At 38.6% G+C, this 19,636-nt stretch overlaps 1 protein-coding gene across 1 annotated transcript in view; it reads left to right on the forward strand.

The window, feature by feature from the left end:
• Nucleotides 1–19,636, forward strand: part of si:dkey-234i14.2 (RNA-binding Raly-like protein) — a 52,485-nt gene that overhangs the window by 8,987 nt on the left and 23,862 nt on the right. Inside the window, exon 3 of the mRNA XM_020714551.3 lies at nt 7,084–7,156. Coding sequence (XP_020570210.1) covers nt 7,086–7,156 — 71 coding nt within the window. The 5' untranslated portion in view covers nt 7,084–7,085. The remainder of the gene's footprint in view (nt 1–7,083; nt 7,157–19,636) is intronic.

Consider the following 19,636-nt stretch of genomic DNA (forward strand, 5'->3'; position numbering starts at 1 on the left):
AATAAGTTCCTAATTAATTCTGGTTGTTTGGTCCAATTCGATTTTTTGCTCGTGTGAAACTAAACCAAATCAATGTATAAAACCTATTACTGTCATCGAAATGTATTGTTTTCAGAGTTCAGTAATGTTTCACTCCAAAAGCATGTAGCTATCTACACAAAAACGGACACAAATGGGATCCAAAGAGTCCAGGATGAAAACTCCTTTAAAACCCACTCCAGTGAAAATTGGGTTTTTGGCCTTTTTAACATTTGTTTTGTAGCAGGACACATATGGAAAAAAAAAACAAGCTTATGAGAATGTCTTTATTCAAATCGTAGTGAATCAGGAGCAGATAAAAAAAAGCTGTTTAAAATTAGGGGTATAAGAAAAACCGTTTCGGCAATATATCGCAATACGTCATTTGGCAATACTTGTATCGATTCAAAATGCTGCCAGATCGATATTTATTTAATTTTTTCTGAGCGTCCTTCAGCTTCTGCTTCTGTTGTCCACTTCACCCACCAACCGCTAGTTGGCAGCAGAGAACGCGGAGCCTCTTTGAGCAGCTCTACTCTGCACAAGACAACAGGAAGACTGCCGCCAGAGGCAGCTTGTTCTGTTGTTATGAGACATGAACTATTTAGTTTTTACTTGGAATGGATACCAAACAGAAACTATGAGCCATGATGCTGCTAGTAAGATATGAAAACGTGGATTGCTGTGCTTTTTAGCGGCTCAGACAAATAAGATAGACAATGAAGCACGGCAGCAGCTAATAGGCTAATGTGCTTAGCATCTGCTAACATGCTAGCAAAGCGGGCTAAAGTTCTGCAGAACCTCAAAGCAATGGATTCTAGGTTAGGGACCTGATGGATCAGAGGGATGTATACAATGCTCTGAAAAAGGCTGACATTGTGGTGATCAGCGCTACCAGTTTACTTCCGTGTGTCAGAAGCGTGGCTGCAAAGGTGTAACAGAGCAGAAATGTAAACAAAGTCCCTTTTTTTGGTCACATTAAAGCAACTTTCCTTCGTTCTGTCATGCTGCCTCATCATCATACGGAGCCCTTGTCCAGACATAAAGATATTAAAATATATCTTGTTCCCTCAGATTAATATCTCGTTCGTACGAAATACTATTCCGTTCCCACAAGATACTATTGCGTTCCCTCGAAATGATTGACTCGTGCGAACGCAATAATTATTTCGTTCGAACGCAATAATTAATCTTTTCGAACGCAATAATTATTCACGTCATAAGTCATTCACGCGTATATGCTCTCTGTACGCCGGCAAAAGCCGCTTTCATAAATCTTTTGATATTTTTCTTATATTCAATGAGACAGTAATAAAGTGATCATTTTTGTTTTTCATGTTCCTTTTTTGAACGAATGTGGGTCACAGAGACACAGAAGTTACCGCTGTATGTGGTACAGAGAGCATATACGCGTGTATGACTTATTACGTGAATAATTATTGCGTTCGAAAAGATTAATTATTGCGTTCGAACGAAATAATTATTGCGTTTGTACAAGTTAATCATTTCGAGGGAACGGGATAGTATTTCGAGGGAACGGAATAGTATTTCGAGGGAACGCAATAGTATCTTGTGGGAACGGAATAGTATTTCGTATGAACGAGATATTAATCTGAGGGAACAAGATATTAATCTGTGGGAACAAGATAAATTTTAATATCTTAATGTCAGGACAAGGGCTCCGTATCATCACACTTTATTGTTTCTGGAAAGAATCAGTGTGTCCTCCCCACCCTTTATTATTAAAGCACCATTCAGGCTCCTGAACTGTTTAAAAGCACTAGAGAAGCTACATTAATGCTGAAAATAAACAGCATTTTATTTCCCCGATAGAAACTTATTGGTTAAGGCTCATTCATTCTTTGTTTTTTTTACACTTAAAAAAAAATATATTTTTTAAATCAGACAATGTTGACTGTTCCCTTTCTATATTTTAACTTACCAAAATAAAAGCAATATGAATTTGCTTTGGTAAACGCAACTTGTATATGAGATACAAATGCAGTGCTTAACATTGTGATCATTAAACCGAATTTGACCATTTTATTACAGTGGAAGACAATAAAATTCAGGTTGAGTTTTTTCAAAGTCATATTTAAAAAAACAGAAAGAAAACATGTTTCGGTAAAATATCGGTATACGTATCGTATCGCAGGACGCGTATCGGGATACGTATCGTATCGCCAGACTCTTGCCAATACACACCCCTATTTAAAATGGCTTTTAAGTGTGACAGAAGCTACAATTGCCAGGCCACAAGCTCCCTGGCCCGCTCCATTCAGACGCATCCACCTGTAGACAAATAGATCCATTAACATCTTTGTTTTCTTCGTCTGGGTTGGAATTTGGCTCAAAACTGTACGGCTGAATAGCTCTTGTATTGCTTTCCATTTTGTGTTGCACCAGTAATGATATGTTGGGGTTGTGAGGGTAGCTGTAAGCTAGTGGGAGAAAGTAAAAGAATGATGAGAAATGGGGGCGGGCTTAATCCATGCCAATGGTTCCGCCCACAATGTAGAGGTGAATTTTTGATGAAAATAGTTAGTGTCTTAAAAAACCACACACGTTTTTTGATTTTGCCTAAAAACAGCATAATCATAATGAAAAGCCCACTTGGAACACTTTGAAAAATAGATGATTGGAATAAAGGAAGAAAAGATGATTGGAGTGGAATTTTAAATGTTGCTTATCCTGCTTAGCGTTAATACATTACTGAACCACCAAACATTCAGTACCATTTTTCTGTGCATTTAATTTTTAGCACCCTATGAGCTTTTATTTTCTTCAGGATTTATTAATGGTAGCTGAGGTATTCTACCATCAACAATTTGACATACCATATTAAATAGATGAGCAGTAAAGGGAGAAAATTGTTCGTTTTCTATGTTTATAGTTTACTATGAACACTACCCACCCCCAAACACACATATACACAGAGGCTGCAGCAGCTTCATCTTAACTTGGCTGGAGTTTGTAAGCACTGAGCTCCAGCCAAGCTCCTGTTGCTGTGAGGGAACCAGCTGTACAGTCATCTAATCCTCTGACCATTCTGCCTTTTAGATGGAACAGCCCAGCGCCTCTGTCCTCCCCTGCCATGCTATCACATTTGGTACAACCCATTGGTTCTTTTCTAGCTGGTTTGCCACTGACTCAATAGCATCACAGCAGTCAGCCAAACTGCAGGCTGCTCACACAGGCATAGTCAAAACAACACAAACTCATGCCTGCATGCACACTCTTTCCCACACACACACACACAGCAAGAGTGCGGACATAAGAAGAGTTAAAAAACAGAAAGAAAGACATTCGTTGGCTATCCTCTTTGTTCTTTAGGTTCCTGGTTCTTTTGCATTCCTGATATGACCCTTTTCAGTCCAAAATGTGAGTATCCATCAAATCTCTGTGCGTGTTTGGATGCATGTGCCAGTCATGTTTGTCGGTGTTTCTGAAACATGATAAAAAAAAAGACTTTGAGTCTGTAATCTCATGTTTGCACCTCATCCTGAAACTTGCATCCTCCATTTACACTCATTCACTTAAACTGACTAAGATATCATAAAAACAAGGAAAAGTTCTGTTAGTTGGTGTTTACAAAGCATCTGGGGTTTAAGACAAATTTGTGCTCACAGAACACCTTAAGGTACTTGGTCAAAGATGAAATATAATTCTGACACTGACAAGGTCAGTTTGTGATCCCAGTATTTTTACTTCCAACCTTTGAGTGAAAAGAAATAAAAAAGTCATTACCAATAAAATAATTGATCTGTTTTATAGCAGTTTTTAAACAGAACGCTTCAATCATGCATGCAGAGCAGCTAATATCCCCCACTCACACACAAGTGCAGACCACGGCTTCCTCGCAAAGCTGTGTATCTGCAGGGGTTGCAAAGACTGGGCACATTTAGCAGAGGTTGAAATTCTTCACAGAAACAGATTAAGTCTCATATTCAGCTGTAATTTTGTTGGGTATCCCTTGAAGCTGTCTTAACTCAGAAAACACAACAGCGGATTTGGTTCAGCGTGCAAAATAGTGTTTTTGAATATTTAGTAATTTCAAAAGAAAAATCAGATGTCTTTGACACGGCACAACCCTGCATTTCACAATGTGAGAATAGTTTACATTCAGAGTCCTATTACACCTATTAGAGTGGTGCCAGAGGAAAAACAGCTTTATTGTCAATTTATGTGCATTCAGCCATGGAATCCTAATCCAGTGTCAGTATTTAGTCTTCTGGGTTAATTTCTCTCACAGAAGCCAGGAAGACTGCAAAGAAAAACTAATCATGAAAGGAAAAAGTCATTCCATTAATTAAAAATGTAACATATTTCAATATGCAATTCAACATTCTGTATGAAATATTAAAGAACGAGGGTGAAATTAAATGATGACAGAGTAAAGCAAATTTAGTAATGTTGTCTTTTGATCAGCTGGCATGTTTTAACTAGCCAGTCCTTTCCTTTACCTCTGTAAAAAATGTGTCTACCTATGTTAAAAGTGTGTTAAAAGCATGGAGTGAAGTCCTGATGGTATAGAACAGAAACAAGGGACACTTACGCAGCTTCACTGGGAGCCTTCAGTGAGCGCTCTTGCACTCTTCAAAGAACAGGTTCAAAATAAAAAAGAAAGCTTCTGGAATGTGCCATTAGTCCACTCTCACTTTGGCTCAGTGTGAGGCGACAGTCTGGTACTCAGCTTGGAACAAATACAGAGACAGACTGAGGCAGAAGCTGATGCTTAATAACTTGTTATGGCTTGATTGTGTGTGACCTTCATGGGCCTTTTCCCCTTTTTTTTCACAATCTAACTGTCAAATTACTCTGTTTGGCTTCTGATTACACAGCTGGTCTTGGGTTTGTCCCAGAGTTACAGCAGGAATCATTACTTTGTATAGTTATATATTGGATAGATGTCAGAAAAATGGAGATATAACAAGAAACTTATACTCTCATGATTGGTAATCAGCACTACACAGATTTTGGAAGTCATGTTCAGTCACAGACATGTGTCTACACGGCTAGAACCAAACTATCGTCTGCTTCTCCTAAAGTTTTAATTGAAAAGTATGAGATACTGAAAAGAAATGAAAGGCTCGCTTGCATGTTTTCTTTCTTCTTTTATTCGTTTTTTCTGGATGCTCTATCTCAATAGCCAAAGCTGCAGCTCAATTGGTTTCTGATTATATTTTTACTTTTTTTTATTGCAGAATGAATTAAGTTGGAAAAGTATCCATCGTCATAATTGTCGTCACCACTGAAGATACTAAAACTGTTCAAATTCTATTGACTTTTAGAGTGATTTTCTACACTTAATGTTTATCTTTTTATGATACATACTTCTGATAACATAATGTTAAAGTCTTTCAGATAAACTGCTGTATCACTTTCAGGGAAAAAAGCTTTAGAGGCTTTATGGAATTTTAAATCTGTGACTTAATTTTTTTATTTTACATATTTTACTGTTATCCTGCTTTTACCACAAACTTTCACTTTGTAACCTTGCTGGCCTCCAGTTTTATTTAATTGCATGTTCACAGTGAGGAACCATTATGTAGTTCTGGTTGGAAGAGGGAATGTGTTCGCAGAACCTTATTGGATTCCTGATGTATTGCTTTGGATTTCAAAACAGGATTCTGTGTTAAAGGCATATTGACTCTGATACGACATAAACAGGATAATGATATACTGCCAAATCAATATTTTCTCACATATTTAATTTGAGTCTGACTCATGGAGTGAGGCCAGAAAAGGTGAGAAGAATAACAAAGAAGAAATGCAAAGATGATAGAAACCCCTTTACAATTTACAATATTTAAATCTTCACAAGTATAGCAAAACGACCATGTGTTTTGACCCGTGTGATGATAATGGGAATGCAGCAAGGATGGATACTTTGGCGTCAGCAGTGAATGTGGGACTTTGTTTACCACAAGGCATTCTGATGACCTCCCTGCTGGTATAGACAACTGTCCTTCGCAGCAGCCTCATCTCTTGGTTTGATTGAAAGCTTCATCTCACAGCTGATGTATCAATAACATGTATTTCTTTTGCAACTCTGTGGGATGACTCCTTTGTCCTTTTGTGCAAGAACATGCACTACTGACGCTTCTGTGTCACTGAAGATTTTATTATAAGCTCTCTTCAGAAACCTTCCTTTACATTTTTTGTCTTCTACTGCTCACAATAAGGGCCCTTTGGTGCATGAAGTAATAGAATTAAAGTGGTATTCCTCTGTGTCTGTTTTAAATTGCTTTACTAGATTTTTATAACTCAAAACACAATATTTAAGGTGTTAGTAGCAGGGGTTGCATGCCCCCCCAGCAGAGGCAATACTACCTGCATAGCAGGTATCTATTAAAGCACTGTTTGGCTACAAACTGTCAGGAAATTATCTTCGCCGTTGGAGGCAAAGGTCTGTAGAAGTATAATTTCTTTTAACACATTCAGACCCATAGTTAATTAATTGTGGCTTCCAGCCATTTGACAGTCATGCTGTGTGAGTGCATGTGCGTGTGTGTATGTGCAGCTGGCTCCGTCACACTCCATTCACCGCCCATCTGTCCATATCGGACTGGACTCTCCTTCTCCTTCCTTTTACTTTCCTTCCGCATTTTGTTTTCTCATATTCACTCGGTTTTGGTAAAATAAATGTAAAAGTACAAACTGCAAGCACTGAACGGTTGACATGTCTGTATTCACACTTATTCATGGTTATTTGCCTGGGTATGTGATTACCGGAGATGGGCAGGGGACACAGTAAGTGATGAGGTTCAGCTTTTAGACATGGTTTCACAAGATGTTGCAACTAAAGTAATATCTGCAGGCAGGAGACAGAAATGCTGTTTGCAGGAGCAGAAACGACTTCTGTGAATCTTATTCTCACAGAAGGGGTGTAGTTTTCATTCATTTACTTAAAGCAAAGAAGATAAGGTGTAGAATAAACACCACTCAAGGTGCAGCAAAGTTAATCCTCACAACATTTTTTTCATTTTGTGCTTTTTTTTCCTGCTATGTTTTGTTTCCTTTGACTTTGTCAGCACAAAGTTAATTGGTTGCTCTTTCATGCAGACATGAGCATGAGCGGAGAGCTGAAGTCAAGCCGCTCCAGGGCAGCCAATAAGAGGGCCAACACCACCTATGGGTGAGTAAGACCTTCCTTCCCATTTACCAAAATCAAACGCCCTCCCAGCCGCACACACCACCAGTTAATCATGCACTCTGTTATTTGCTGCAGCCCTTATCTGTAACTCAACGGTTGCATCTCAGCCTCCCAGCAAGCATGCATTATTTGTTATTAGCTTTATACCTGCTGTGTGTATACACTGCCATTGATTTCAGCTAGAGGTGCTGTCTCCATCAATCAATGTTTTAATCTCTCTGTTGATGTAGTTGCACACTCATGATTGGAGCTGATTACTGTTTATTACTGACAGTTCAGCACAGCACTAAGAGACCAGGTTGGTTGTGTGCTTCGGTGGCTGGAGAAGAAAAGGGAGAACGGCAGGAAAGATTACTGTGTGTGGGCTTGTTTGAATCAGTTTCTATCACTCTTAACTCCAGCTTTCTCTTTGGACTTAATCTCTTAGCGTAGCGGCAGCTCTGTGGGCCTGAGCTCTGCCAGAAAAGAACATTTGCTAAATATTGTCTGTGATGTTGGAGTACATTCAAAATTGTCTGTATTTTATACTAAATATTTCATTTTGTCTGACTTGTTATCTTTCATTTAGTATAAAGATAGGAATGTTGGTGGGTCTACAAAAGCAAGTTTCATTAAATAAAATCCTGATCAATTGATCAGTCTGCTGTGCTCTGAGACCCTGTAGGGGAGTATCTTGTGAGGTTGCTTAGTGACAATTCCTAGATCAGTTGACCTGAACTAAAACAAAACCTCCAGATCTTCAACCAAATCAAAATACATTAAAAGCCTTAGTCACAACTGTCCTTATGGGTAGATATGGGCTATCTGTGGATTGTAGACAAACTAGTGAACCCTTAAGATGAAAATATCCATGCACAGTTTTTGTAGTACGGTTGTAATGAACACTAAAGCAATACATGAGGGGAAGCAAGGAACAAATACTGGTAGGTTAGATGCAGGCGTGTAATATGTATTTTTTCGTTTTTCTTGCCCCACTGAATCCTGTGCATTGCACAGGGATCCTGTTAGTGTTTTTCAAGGGAAAGGTGCATGCTCTTTGTGAGCCCATTGCACACAGCCTGGCTGTTAGAAATGAGGAAATTAGACAATCAGAGCACAGTTTGTGTATCATGTGGACATCCTGTGTGTAAAGATTTGCTTGCGGTCAGTGAAGTGCGCGCACCTCACTAATGACTAGAGTGCGGTGTAAGGGCACTGTATGACAACATCATCTGTACCTCATAAGTGTGTGTAACTTACATTATCCTTACAAATACCTCACAATACATCTACCACACACAACAATGGTACGTTCCATTTTCATGACGTTCCTAAAGGTGGCCTTACGAACCACAAGGAAACTGCAAGACTCGCCTACACTACCTTCACGATGCAGCTGCTACTGTCTACAACCCTTTTAGGGCTCGGAAAGCCTAAAAGCAGGTGCTGCGGTTTAAAGCAATTGATCTCATTTCATATAGAAAGTAATTCCTTCCCCTTCCACATGTGGACTTAAGATAACGTTTCACAAATACAACTAAAGCAGGCAAACAGCACAGGCTGAGACTGCATTTCTCAGATTTTCAGGTTTAAGGAGAAAGGCTCATGTTCACAGTGACCATCTGCCATCTTTCTGTTGCACAAAGTCCACAGGCCAGTAACACTTATCGTTGAATTTCTGAGTTGTTGTTAGGTCTTTGTGGTTTGTTAACAGGTCGTCAAATCAATAAATATGGTGTAAGACCAATAACATGCACAAGAGCTCCTGTATGACCATGTCTTCTCTTAATTTATTTAGCATAGTTTTATTTTTATGAATGTTGTCTCCTTCCTCTGTAATCTCAGCCATACCATTTTAACGACAGGCCAAAACCTTAAACCTTTACAATTAACATGGAACTGTTCTTAGTCAACAGCCAGCAAAATGTCTAGAAATGGCGTGCACACAGGCATTTAGACTGTAAGGGAGTTGGAGCTCTCCCTACCGTGTCTGCATGAGAATCTCTTCATGAAAAACCAGGCTAACATGCTGAAGACTGCAGTGCTCCTGCAATGTAAAAGACCAATCAAAAGCAGTTTATTTTTGCAAGTGGAAACGAGTTTGAGACATTCTAAACAAACACAGGACTGTAAGGAAACATGTGATTTATTGGACCATTTTCCTAGACTATAGTGACAAGAGAGTGAAGGACTGAAACTCCAATGAGGACATGAAAACACAAAAACATTGAAAAAGATGCTGAGGGCTCCTTTGGGAATGCCATTGAAAGCTGTCACACTACACTGACAAACAGTCCTGGGCTACCAAACCCGGGGAAATCTTTTTTTTGTCAAATCCTAACGTAAACTCATTTTAGTCAGACAAAAACTCTTGCAGTAGAATACATTTATTTCACATACTTAATTTACATCTTAGTTGGCATTAACAAACTTTGATTGGCATAAGGCTCCGTACAATTCCATGAGATAATTTCAATAAACTTTAGGGTAAGAAACCCCGAACGGAGCCCACAGGTGGAAGCCGGGGAGGAGGGTGGGGCGACGAATGCAGCGCTGCGGTAAGAAAGAGAATGAACGGCTGCACACCTGGACTTAAATAGAACGCTGAACAGGTGAGTTAATTAACTACCGCCCTGGGGGGGGGGGACTGCAGAGTTTTTGGCTGCCTGAAAGCCGAACTCGTTCGCTGTTTTTTTTACTAGCACCTAAAAGCAAAAGATATTCTACAAAGCAGCATTATTAGTATTATGTATTTGTTTGTATTATAATGCCTTTTTAAGGTATAATTTTTAATTGATTGAGCAGTAAAAAATTTGTGTCCACTGTTGTCCAATACTGAAAACCTAGCCTGCTGTTTTTATGTATTGACGTATTTAACGTAATCTGATAATTTAACATGACATTTTCTATTTAACACATACTAGACTACATTAAAATGTACTCAGCAGATTGTTTTATTGTAAAGGGTTGTGAAGTATACAAGCAACAAACACTGATTTCGTCCAAGAGAAAACGAGAGATGACAGACTATACCTGTAACCAGTACTTGTATTGAAATATAAAAACTTTGCAACAAAGATAAAATCATGTTTATCCTCAGAGAACATACCTTTCTTCCACACTCTATTTGCATTTTTAAGCCTTGAATATGTTCATGCTGCCGGGATGAATCTGGCTCCCCTTGACCTATTTACTCTTTGTATAAAATTACACGGTTGTCCGTCCAATATTTGCTGAGAGGCACTAATGCTGAAAAATTCACACCTTGCATTACACATCCATAAAACATATACAAATAGATAAAATGATTTCCTAATATATTTTTTCTGTCTCCTCAAAATATATGCATTTGTAGCTTTGAGAAAGTCTAACAAACATATTTTCAAATTGGAAAAAAAAATATTATTTCTAGCAAGTGGTTTGCAGGAACCTTTAGCAAAAGAGTGCACACTGCTGTTTTTATTAAAACTATACAAAATTGCAAACATATTATTATTACAACACACAAAACTCTCTGTTTCTTGTCCTACAGTGACTTTCACAGATACAAACCACAGAAAGGTTTGACTACCTCAGTTTTTAAATAGCGCTTAGAAGAGTCACTGTAATTGTGATAATTTATTGGGGTACGTCTAACAGGAACATATTTATATTGAATAATTTGATTTAAAAAACACATATTAGAGCCTGAAGACGTGACCCTGGGTTCTCAAAGATATTCCTTTTTCCCATACACAGAAAAATAACCAGACACAAAAATATGGCTGCCAGACAGCTACCAAAAATCTCTTAGTTCAGACTTCAAGCATGCTGCTCTGGCAGCAAAGCTCCCTGTCTGCTTCATGCTCCCACTGTTCTCACAGAACTGGCCAACTAACACTTTTGCCTGTGGCCTAGATAAAGTTGGCAAAAAAGAAAAAAACTTTGAAAAAATCAGAAAGCTGTGTAAACCACTCAATCAACCCCAGGGAGAGTAAATCCTGCTTAAACAGTTTATTATTAGTTCAGACAGTTGAATTAGCTGGGTTTTATATATATGTGCCACAAGAACATGTTAAGATCACTAAAAACAGGATTTTCATTGGAGCGGGTCTTTACCTTCTAATTTAAACCCAGCATATCAGATCCACAGACATCTCTGTTTTCCTCGTCTGACCTGGTATCTGCTCCAAATGGTCCAGTTGGAAAGCTCTAATATTTCTAGCCATTTTTGTTGCAGTGGTAATGTTCGGTTGGGGGTGTGAGGGGCTGTAAGCTAGTGGGAGAGAGTGTAAAGAAAGAGATGATGGGAAATGGGGGAAGGCTTACTCTGGACCAACAGTTCCATCCACAACTCAAATTTAGATTTGGGCTAAAAAGGCCATAATCATAATCAAGAAACAACTGGGAACACTTTTAAAAAAGATCAAAAATGATTGGAGTGGGACTTTAAACATTTTATTAAAGGGTCTATATCATGATTTTCTTAAGCCTTCAGAGTAAACTATAATCATATTACCCTGTGGACACTAAAGAATGATTGCTTTATTATGAAATATGAGTTATTTTCACAGCTCCTTTTCCAACACGGAAAATAAGAAAACGAAATCTCTGAGGCTCCGCCTTTCGCTCCTTGTGGGTTCCGCCCATTTCTTGACGTCAACCTAGAGCTGGCCTCGCCAGCACGTCCGTGTTTCACCCACGAAAACACACAAAATCAAAAAATATGCAAATATGGATATGCATATTATGCACGTAAAATAAAAGCGTTTTTGTCAATCACCGATAGCTCCGCAAAGAAAGTGGGCGTTTCTGTTAGCCGGGGGGGGGGGGGGGGGGGGGTGCTGGCAGCACAGACTCTTTCTGGACGGTGCTGGTCCTCAACTTCATACTCTGTTTTGCGGTTTGGGAGGGGCTGGTGCTAAGAGCGCAGGTTTTTAGAGGAATGCTTAGAAATGCATAAATTGAACAAAATACAACTTTGGGGTTGTTGTTATTTTGGGAGGATTTAACATTATAATACACTTAAAAGTTCAAAAAGTGGATTTTACATGATAAGCCTTTTAATATGACGACAAACCGCAAAACCTGATGTACTTTTATTTACCAATAATTCCATTCTTTCCTCCAAGCCTTTTCTTTCCTCACCATCCCTGACGCCCCCACATTTTATCATTTATAATTTCCTCTATGATGTTATGGATGAACCTCTAGATGAGTGAGCCCCAGCTGTGGAGTGAGAGTTTAGGTGGAAGTGAGGCGGCGGGCGCAGATGCTGTTGCAGCGGCTGCCTCTGTGCTCTGATGCACAGGCACAAAAAGCTCACCGTCCTGTGTGGCCTAGATGAAGAGGCTCAGGTGTCTCTGGAAAGGTGTCAAAAATACATATTTTTCTGCTGCTTTATCCTAAGAAATACACTAATATCAACATTTAAAAGGTGGATGAAGAACAGATGAAGAACAAAGTCCAACTTAATGCTGGAGGCAGAAGCAAACGTACAATTTGCATAACCTTCCATATCTAAATTTATTTCCTTAGAGATGATCTCACTTCAGCTATCCTTGTATGTGTGTAATGTCAGCATGACAAAAATAAACAGTGCCAAAAATGATTAAAGACATTTTTTTTAATTAAAAAATCTCTGTGCTAATGAGGAGCCCATCTGAAAACTGAAACTGACATCAACTTTTCAATCCACCACTTGAGCTCTTTTTTTAGTGGCTTGTGCATTACTTGGCACATAGGACATTGTTATAGTCTACCATACAATTTTTTTTAGGACAGATGTTAAAAGCACAAAAATGTGAAGAGAGGTAAAATTACTAAAGTGCAACATAAATAGTTTGGGCAGAGAAGAAACTTAAAGTGTACTCCAGTTTACACCCAGGAATCTTTACTCATTATCTCTTACTTAAACAAAATCTCCAGGTTATTATTCTTTTTTCTGCTCAGAGTAAAATAAAGTAATATCATGTGTGCTGAGAGATTTGTGCTTATTAAAATAATATTTCAGAGTCCAGTTGTATAATTAAAGGCATTTACAACAAAACAGTCAGGTCAGTTTACCAAAGAACTGCTAAATCAAGGGTCTGTAACTTGAGGCTCCAAAGCCACATGGGCTCTTTTACCCCTCCATTGTGGCTCTTTGGTTAAAGAAAAATAAAACATTTTGTTTAAAAAAAAAATAACTATGAGGTAAAAAGTAAGTAATAAAGTAAAAAAGTAAATAAAATTACTTAAACTTTATTCAACTCATTGACAATTAGTTAAAGGACAGTTTTATAATTATTTGAACTAAACATTTGACATAGAAAATCAATTTGAAGTCAGTATAAGCACAACCAAAATTCATACTTATAGGATTATAAGGTGAATTTTTTATTGTTGAAGAAATTCAATGATCTTAGATGTGCCTGACGGTTAGGAAAGTATGGCAAGGGTCCCTTAATTAGCTCTGATTTAGCCTTGCACAAGTTGGTGCCTTTCACAGACAAGTCAGTTATTTTAATGTAAAGCAGATAGATCTTCAGCCTATGTGATGTGTTTGTAATTTGGTTTAACAACATTTAGTTACCTCTGGCTCATGAATATGTTTAAGGCTAATTTATAAAAAGGTAGTTACCGTAAGTTAATTTTAGCACCCATGTTTAAGTTAGGCTGTAAAAAAAATCATTAAAAAGCAAAAGGAAAGTCTAAAAAATAGACCTAAAGAATGTGGGAGGTGCATTCATCTCAATAACAAGGAGATTATGTGCAGAAAAAGGTGCTCACATCGTTGTTATAACCAAAAGGTTTTCCTTTATTTCCTGTGAAACCAAATGAGCCAAAAGTGAATGGGGTGAGGCGACCATGAACAGACAGCATTGCACCATGGTGGCGGGATTTGTTTATCCAATGACCAGAAACAACCCATTAGCTTTTCATAAAAGCCTTCTGTTCCCTCCCCTTCCACTTGAATATCCATTTTACGACATAACTGGCACTTCTGCCTCACTGTCGAGCTTCTCCCGCTGTCCTTTAACAGCTTTCTCTCTGCATGGATACACAGACAATGTGCTGTTTGCAGCCCATTCCTGAGAGGTGGCCGGGCCCGTTCTGTAGGTAAAGGTCAGAGCAGTCTGAGGCGCTTGTAATGCTGAGAAAAAGGTCACTTGCCGCAGAGGAAGAAGGAAAGTTTATCTGCTGATTTCAGGGCCACAGACAAAGCCTTGGAGACGATGCAGAACAACAGAGAACAGTAGGCGGTGGAGAGGTAGACATTGGAGACAGGTTCAGGCCTTAACATCAGACATCATTTAAAATGATTGTTTGGTTCCATTTTTTTGTTTATCTATATATACTGTAGCTCAATGCATTTTTAAGTTAGATTTTTTTTTTAGCTCAGCTGCCTGCCTGCTGAATGTGTCCCCCTGCTAATGAAGTCATCTTTATTCTTACTCACTCCTCTGTGCTGCAAAGGATAGTAAGCAGGTAAAGGAGTGACAGAGAGCAGGCATAGAAGGAAACTGATGCAAAAAAAGGTGAAAGGGAGGGAAGCTGTTAAAAAACAGCAGGGTCACAGAAGAACAATCGAAAGATGGACAAGTACAGAAAAGAGAAAAATGTGGAAAGAAAAAAAAACAACAGTCACAGTGAGTGAGGGTTTGAAGAAAGCGAAGAAAGAAAGCAAGTGAGCACGGCGCTGCATGTCATTGGCCCCCTGGCGTGAACAATCCATCTCAAATTGATCTTCCAGCTTGGCCCAGCAGGGCATTCTGAATCAATCTCAAATTGATCTCTATGCCAGAGGTCGGGAAAACTAGCAGTGGAGCTTATCAGAAATATAGTGGTGCTGGGAGGATCTGACAGGGAAACTTATCACACTGCACAACAGGAAATGGGCTCTGAGCCCCCAGGGCACAGAGAGGACGAGCCTGCTCTCTGTACGCACACAAATCCCCACCCACAGATTCAGTGTCTCTGCATGCGCCCGGCACAGCCCAGCGCTCACACATGCTCCCCATTGTTCAGCACAGTTCACAGAGGGTGTGCGGAGCCTTGACATACACACACAGACCAGCCAGCGCACCACACAGGTGTCAGTACACACCCACAGGCTACCCAAAAAATAAAAAATAAAATTCTAAGTCTGTCAGAGCACAATATGTCAATACCTTTTAAAATCAGACAGATTAGACTTGAAGCCTGAAGCTCTTAATGACTTATAACAGATTTAACGTGTCCTCAGCAATGCTGTGTGAAAGGCCCGAGGAGGGAAGATCAATACCAGCTTGCATTTAGGCACTCAGTCAGCTTTGGGGAGCAATTCAGCTCTCTAGGCTCAGTAAAAAAAACTAACTGTATAAACAGATGCTGGATGTTCAGATTTGTTAGTTCTAAAAGTTGAGCTTTCAAATCAAAACTGGACAGATTGTGGATTTTTGTCTCAAAACTTTGACTTATCCCACACAAAACAGCTTGAATAACTGCAGCAGTTGTGCACGCCCTCACTCTGTTACATCAAAACTGATAATGGTGCTCTCAGATGACTAAACATAAAACATGAACATCGAATTTCCAACAAGGGAATCCGAAGTAACTGTAAGTGCTGTAATTTCTTATTGCAGCATTTTTATGTTTGTTCTTTAGAACCTTTACAGTCTCACTTCCATTGGCTGTCTAAATCATGGGGCGAAGTTAAAGTTGACTTCACAGAGTAAAACTGGGGTCTGTAATACCGAAACGAAAAAAAGAAGACATTGGAAAAGATGGCAAAGAAAGCTGCGGAAGGGTTCAAGATCAAAATCAAGACAGAACAGAAAAAGCAAAGAACGCTTTAAATAACTACAAGTGTAGTCAAGGAGAGATGGAAGAAGAAGTGTGTTTGAGCATGTCAGCATTTGTGACGACTGAAAAAGTTCACTGTCAGCACAGAAGGGTAATGGGGGTTAGTGAAGGCTAAGGGGAGTAAAAGGAAATGTGTCAGTGCATTAAAATGTCACTGCATGAGCACAAGGGCAATGTTGACCCTCACTTTTGCGACACTTTTACGCTTGGGTCCCAGAATACCCCACTTTGTTTAGGATGTGTAAATTTATCTGGACTCTGATGTGGACCAAACAAGAAAACTGGTTTGTCCAGAATACAAGATGTTCAGGGATGATGTGGTGAGATTAATGGTAAGGTTCTATATGCCATTTGGATTTTTTAAAAAAGATATCAGTGCTTTTTATTGTGCCAACAGGTTTTGAAATACAAGAATCATGAAAATTTGAATCAATTTGAATAAATGACAGATGAAATATTTGTCCGATCATCTTTCACTTCATTTTTTTTACTTAAAAGGCATGCACTCGGTATTTGTTAAAACAAAGTATTTAGAAAAAACAAGCACAGGTTTTAATTTTGTGAAGCATTTTGTCTGTGCAAGCTTACCTTGAGCGGTGCACATAAACATAGGCAGCACAACTATGCGCTTCAGCCTTAGGATGCCTGGCTCTGCAAAGACTAGTTTACAGAATCAGTCTAGATAAAACCTTGTACAACTCTGCAATCAGAGGAGTGAGGGTTATTTTCCACAAAACGAGTTTATGTGAGAGGATACCAGATATCCAAATATGAATAATAATTAACACCCCCCCCCCCCATGTCGCATGACAACAGAGAAGTGGATAGAGCAAAAAAAACAAAGGGACTGGACTTTTGCTTGACCATCGAAATGGACAAGGAGAGAAGGGCTTTCTGCATATTCTTTTTGCATTAAAATAAATATAACTTCAATAAGGAGAGCTCTTGAAAGTGTGCTTCAAAGATTTAATAGTGAAACAGGAATTGAGCAGGAATAGTCTTTGGCAGTCGAGCTCTGGGCCCGAGACATATTGCATGCCTGAGATGAGATCAGACCAAATGTCTGGAAACAGATAAACAAACCTCCATGAATTTAAAGGCAGTACTTTGATTGTGATTGGCTGTGAGGAAAGTGAACACTTTATCTATTGGTTCAGAGTGAAGACTAATTGATAAGTGACGTGTTGAGTGAAGAATCAACAACCCAGCGTACCTGAAGATGACGTGGAGCATCCTTATTGAAATTGCACCAAAGCTTCGCTTCCTGGAATTGTTCATTCCTAGGAGCCTGATTCCAGATTTGTTGACTGCAGTCTCCAAGACACACAGACTCTTTGTACACGCACTTTGACCTTTCAGTAGAATCTCAAAGGAGGAAGGTTATTTTTTCCTAGCAGAATCTACATTGAGCACAAACTGAATTTTTTTTCTTTCTATTTTCTGGTTAATGAACATGCTTGGATTTACAGCTGCTCAGGAAAGTGAAATACCAGACAAGTTTAAGAAGTGAATCTGTTTGACAGTATTTCACAGAAAGGATTTGTAATCTTTGATAACTCAAAACCCTGTAAAGTAAAACTAAAAAAAACAAAAAAAGTTTGCCATAATGGCAGAAAAGATGCAGAATGGTTTTTCATAATTTAAGGGATCCGATCCTGGCTGTCAGTGGCATATTTAAATTATCTTTGGGGCCATAAAATGGTCGATAGTCATTTTGAGGGAAAGAGAAAAGGTTTATGCAGTTTAAGTAGTTTTTGCACAATGAAATAAACAGAAAGCTGTTGTCTTTGAATTCTTGTCTAAGTTCTAACATGGCATTGTCCAGTCAGCGTGTAACCTCATAGGTGGGTGTCCAGATTGTTTTTTTTATTATTTTAACCAAATAAATAAACTTAAGTGCAATTATAACCCTTTGAAGTGTTTTATAGACCCTTTTGGCAGCAGAAATAACATAAAATACTTTGTTGATCATGGATTTCACTTTGGAAAAGTTTGGATAATCATCAAAGATCTTGGGTTGAAAATAGCCAGATTGTAAAAAATGACATACATACATTGCAGAAGTTAAATTTCTAAAAACAAAAACAACTCAAACATAGTTTATATTCTCCACATTGTTTTTGAATAATTCTCTGCTAACTGATATTTTTCTGCATCTCTAGTGAGAACAGTTCAGAGTGCAGCGTTAGCATGAAGAGTCAGGTTTTGTGTCTACAGTTTACCGAGTTTCCTTAACCCAGACACGTTCATTTTACCCAGATACACCAGTCAGAACATAGTGGTTGAAATCCTGCCTGAAGTCATAAAGGCAGAATTTGTATGGTGTGTAAATGGTCAGGTCAGTGAAAAAATGAAGAATAAGACCTCAATGACTTTGCTTGTGCTTTATCTGCTGGTTGCAGGATTAAGCTTCCTTGTTAGTATGCATCTTTTCATATTCAGTATCTAAAAAGTGAAATATAAATGTGCTTGCAAAGTGCTTGTCTTCCATAGTCACCACAGCTTTGCTTTTGAGCAGCACCAACAGATCCTAAAGTTGTTTTTGTTTCTCTTGGTTTCTTTCTTCTTCTCCTGAGTTTGACACGTCAGCCTCCGTCTGAACAGACCTGATGGGAGCGTTGACACGCAGTAGCAAATGTTAGCTGAGAACAACGTTTTGTCCGGTGAGGATCACAGGCTGCAGCCTACAGTTGGCTCGGCAAATGTCAGCCCTGTCAATCTTAGTTAAAAAAACACACAGAAGGGTCTCATTAGAGGCTTTTTGAATGTCAGTACATTATTTGTCCCAACAAATCTCCTAAATGTTCACTTCCTCTCCTGATAGCTTATTTTTCTAATGAGTAGGTGACAAAATCTAACAAGACCCAGCTGCTCAAACACACTGACAACTTTTCTGCTTCTGTTGTATCTTTGTGACAGTTTGATCTATTTTTAACATTTACGCTGACATTAAAAGAGTTAAATCAGTGTAGCTTTTAAAAATCTGGTCATCTCAGAACAGCACCTCAGTTACAGGGATGAATCCATCCGTCAGGCTCTCCAAACAATCTTTATACTGTAGATAAATGGACTGTTTTCTTTTTGTTCAGTGTCATGCTGTGTCGATGAATGTGGGATGGTATAAATGTGCATTAGATACAGAAATTTCCAGACAAATTTTCTTTCAAGCCTCCTAAAGGCTAATTTGCACAAAAAACAAAACTACTTAAAGAACATTGTTGGCATGGCACGTTAAATGCTTCTATCTTATCTTATGATCTGTAATTCCAAACCTACTTTCAGGAATAGAGAAGATGTGAACTGGGATCTTTTTCTGATTATTCTTGTGTACAGTGTTGTGTACAGATGGTTTGAAGTCATGCAGAAAAATCAAGCTTATGCCACTTTAAGCACTGTCTCCAGGGGGTTTGAAGCACACAGTCAGCACAGGCAGTGGACACTTTATTTTTATGTTGCTAATTTCATTCATTTCTAAATATGTAAATGTATGCATATGTACCTATGTGACATTGTAAATATTGCTGCAGTGATCTTTTAAATTATTTTATTTTTCTTATTCATCCTGCTTTGTATCTAAACTTTTTTTTTTTTTGGGTTAAACTTTATTTATGCGGCATCTGTGTCCATAGTGCGTGTGCCTTCATGGCAGAAAGACACGACTGATAATAGTAAAGATCT

This window comes from Oryzias latipes, chromosome 3 (assembly GCF_053564925.1).
Source record: "Oryzias latipes strain Hd-rR chromosome 3, Olatipes_Hd-rR_3.1".
In the NCBI taxonomy this organism is placed as follows: domain Eukaryota; kingdom Metazoa; phylum Chordata; class Actinopteri; order Beloniformes; family Adrianichthyidae; genus Oryzias; species Oryzias latipes.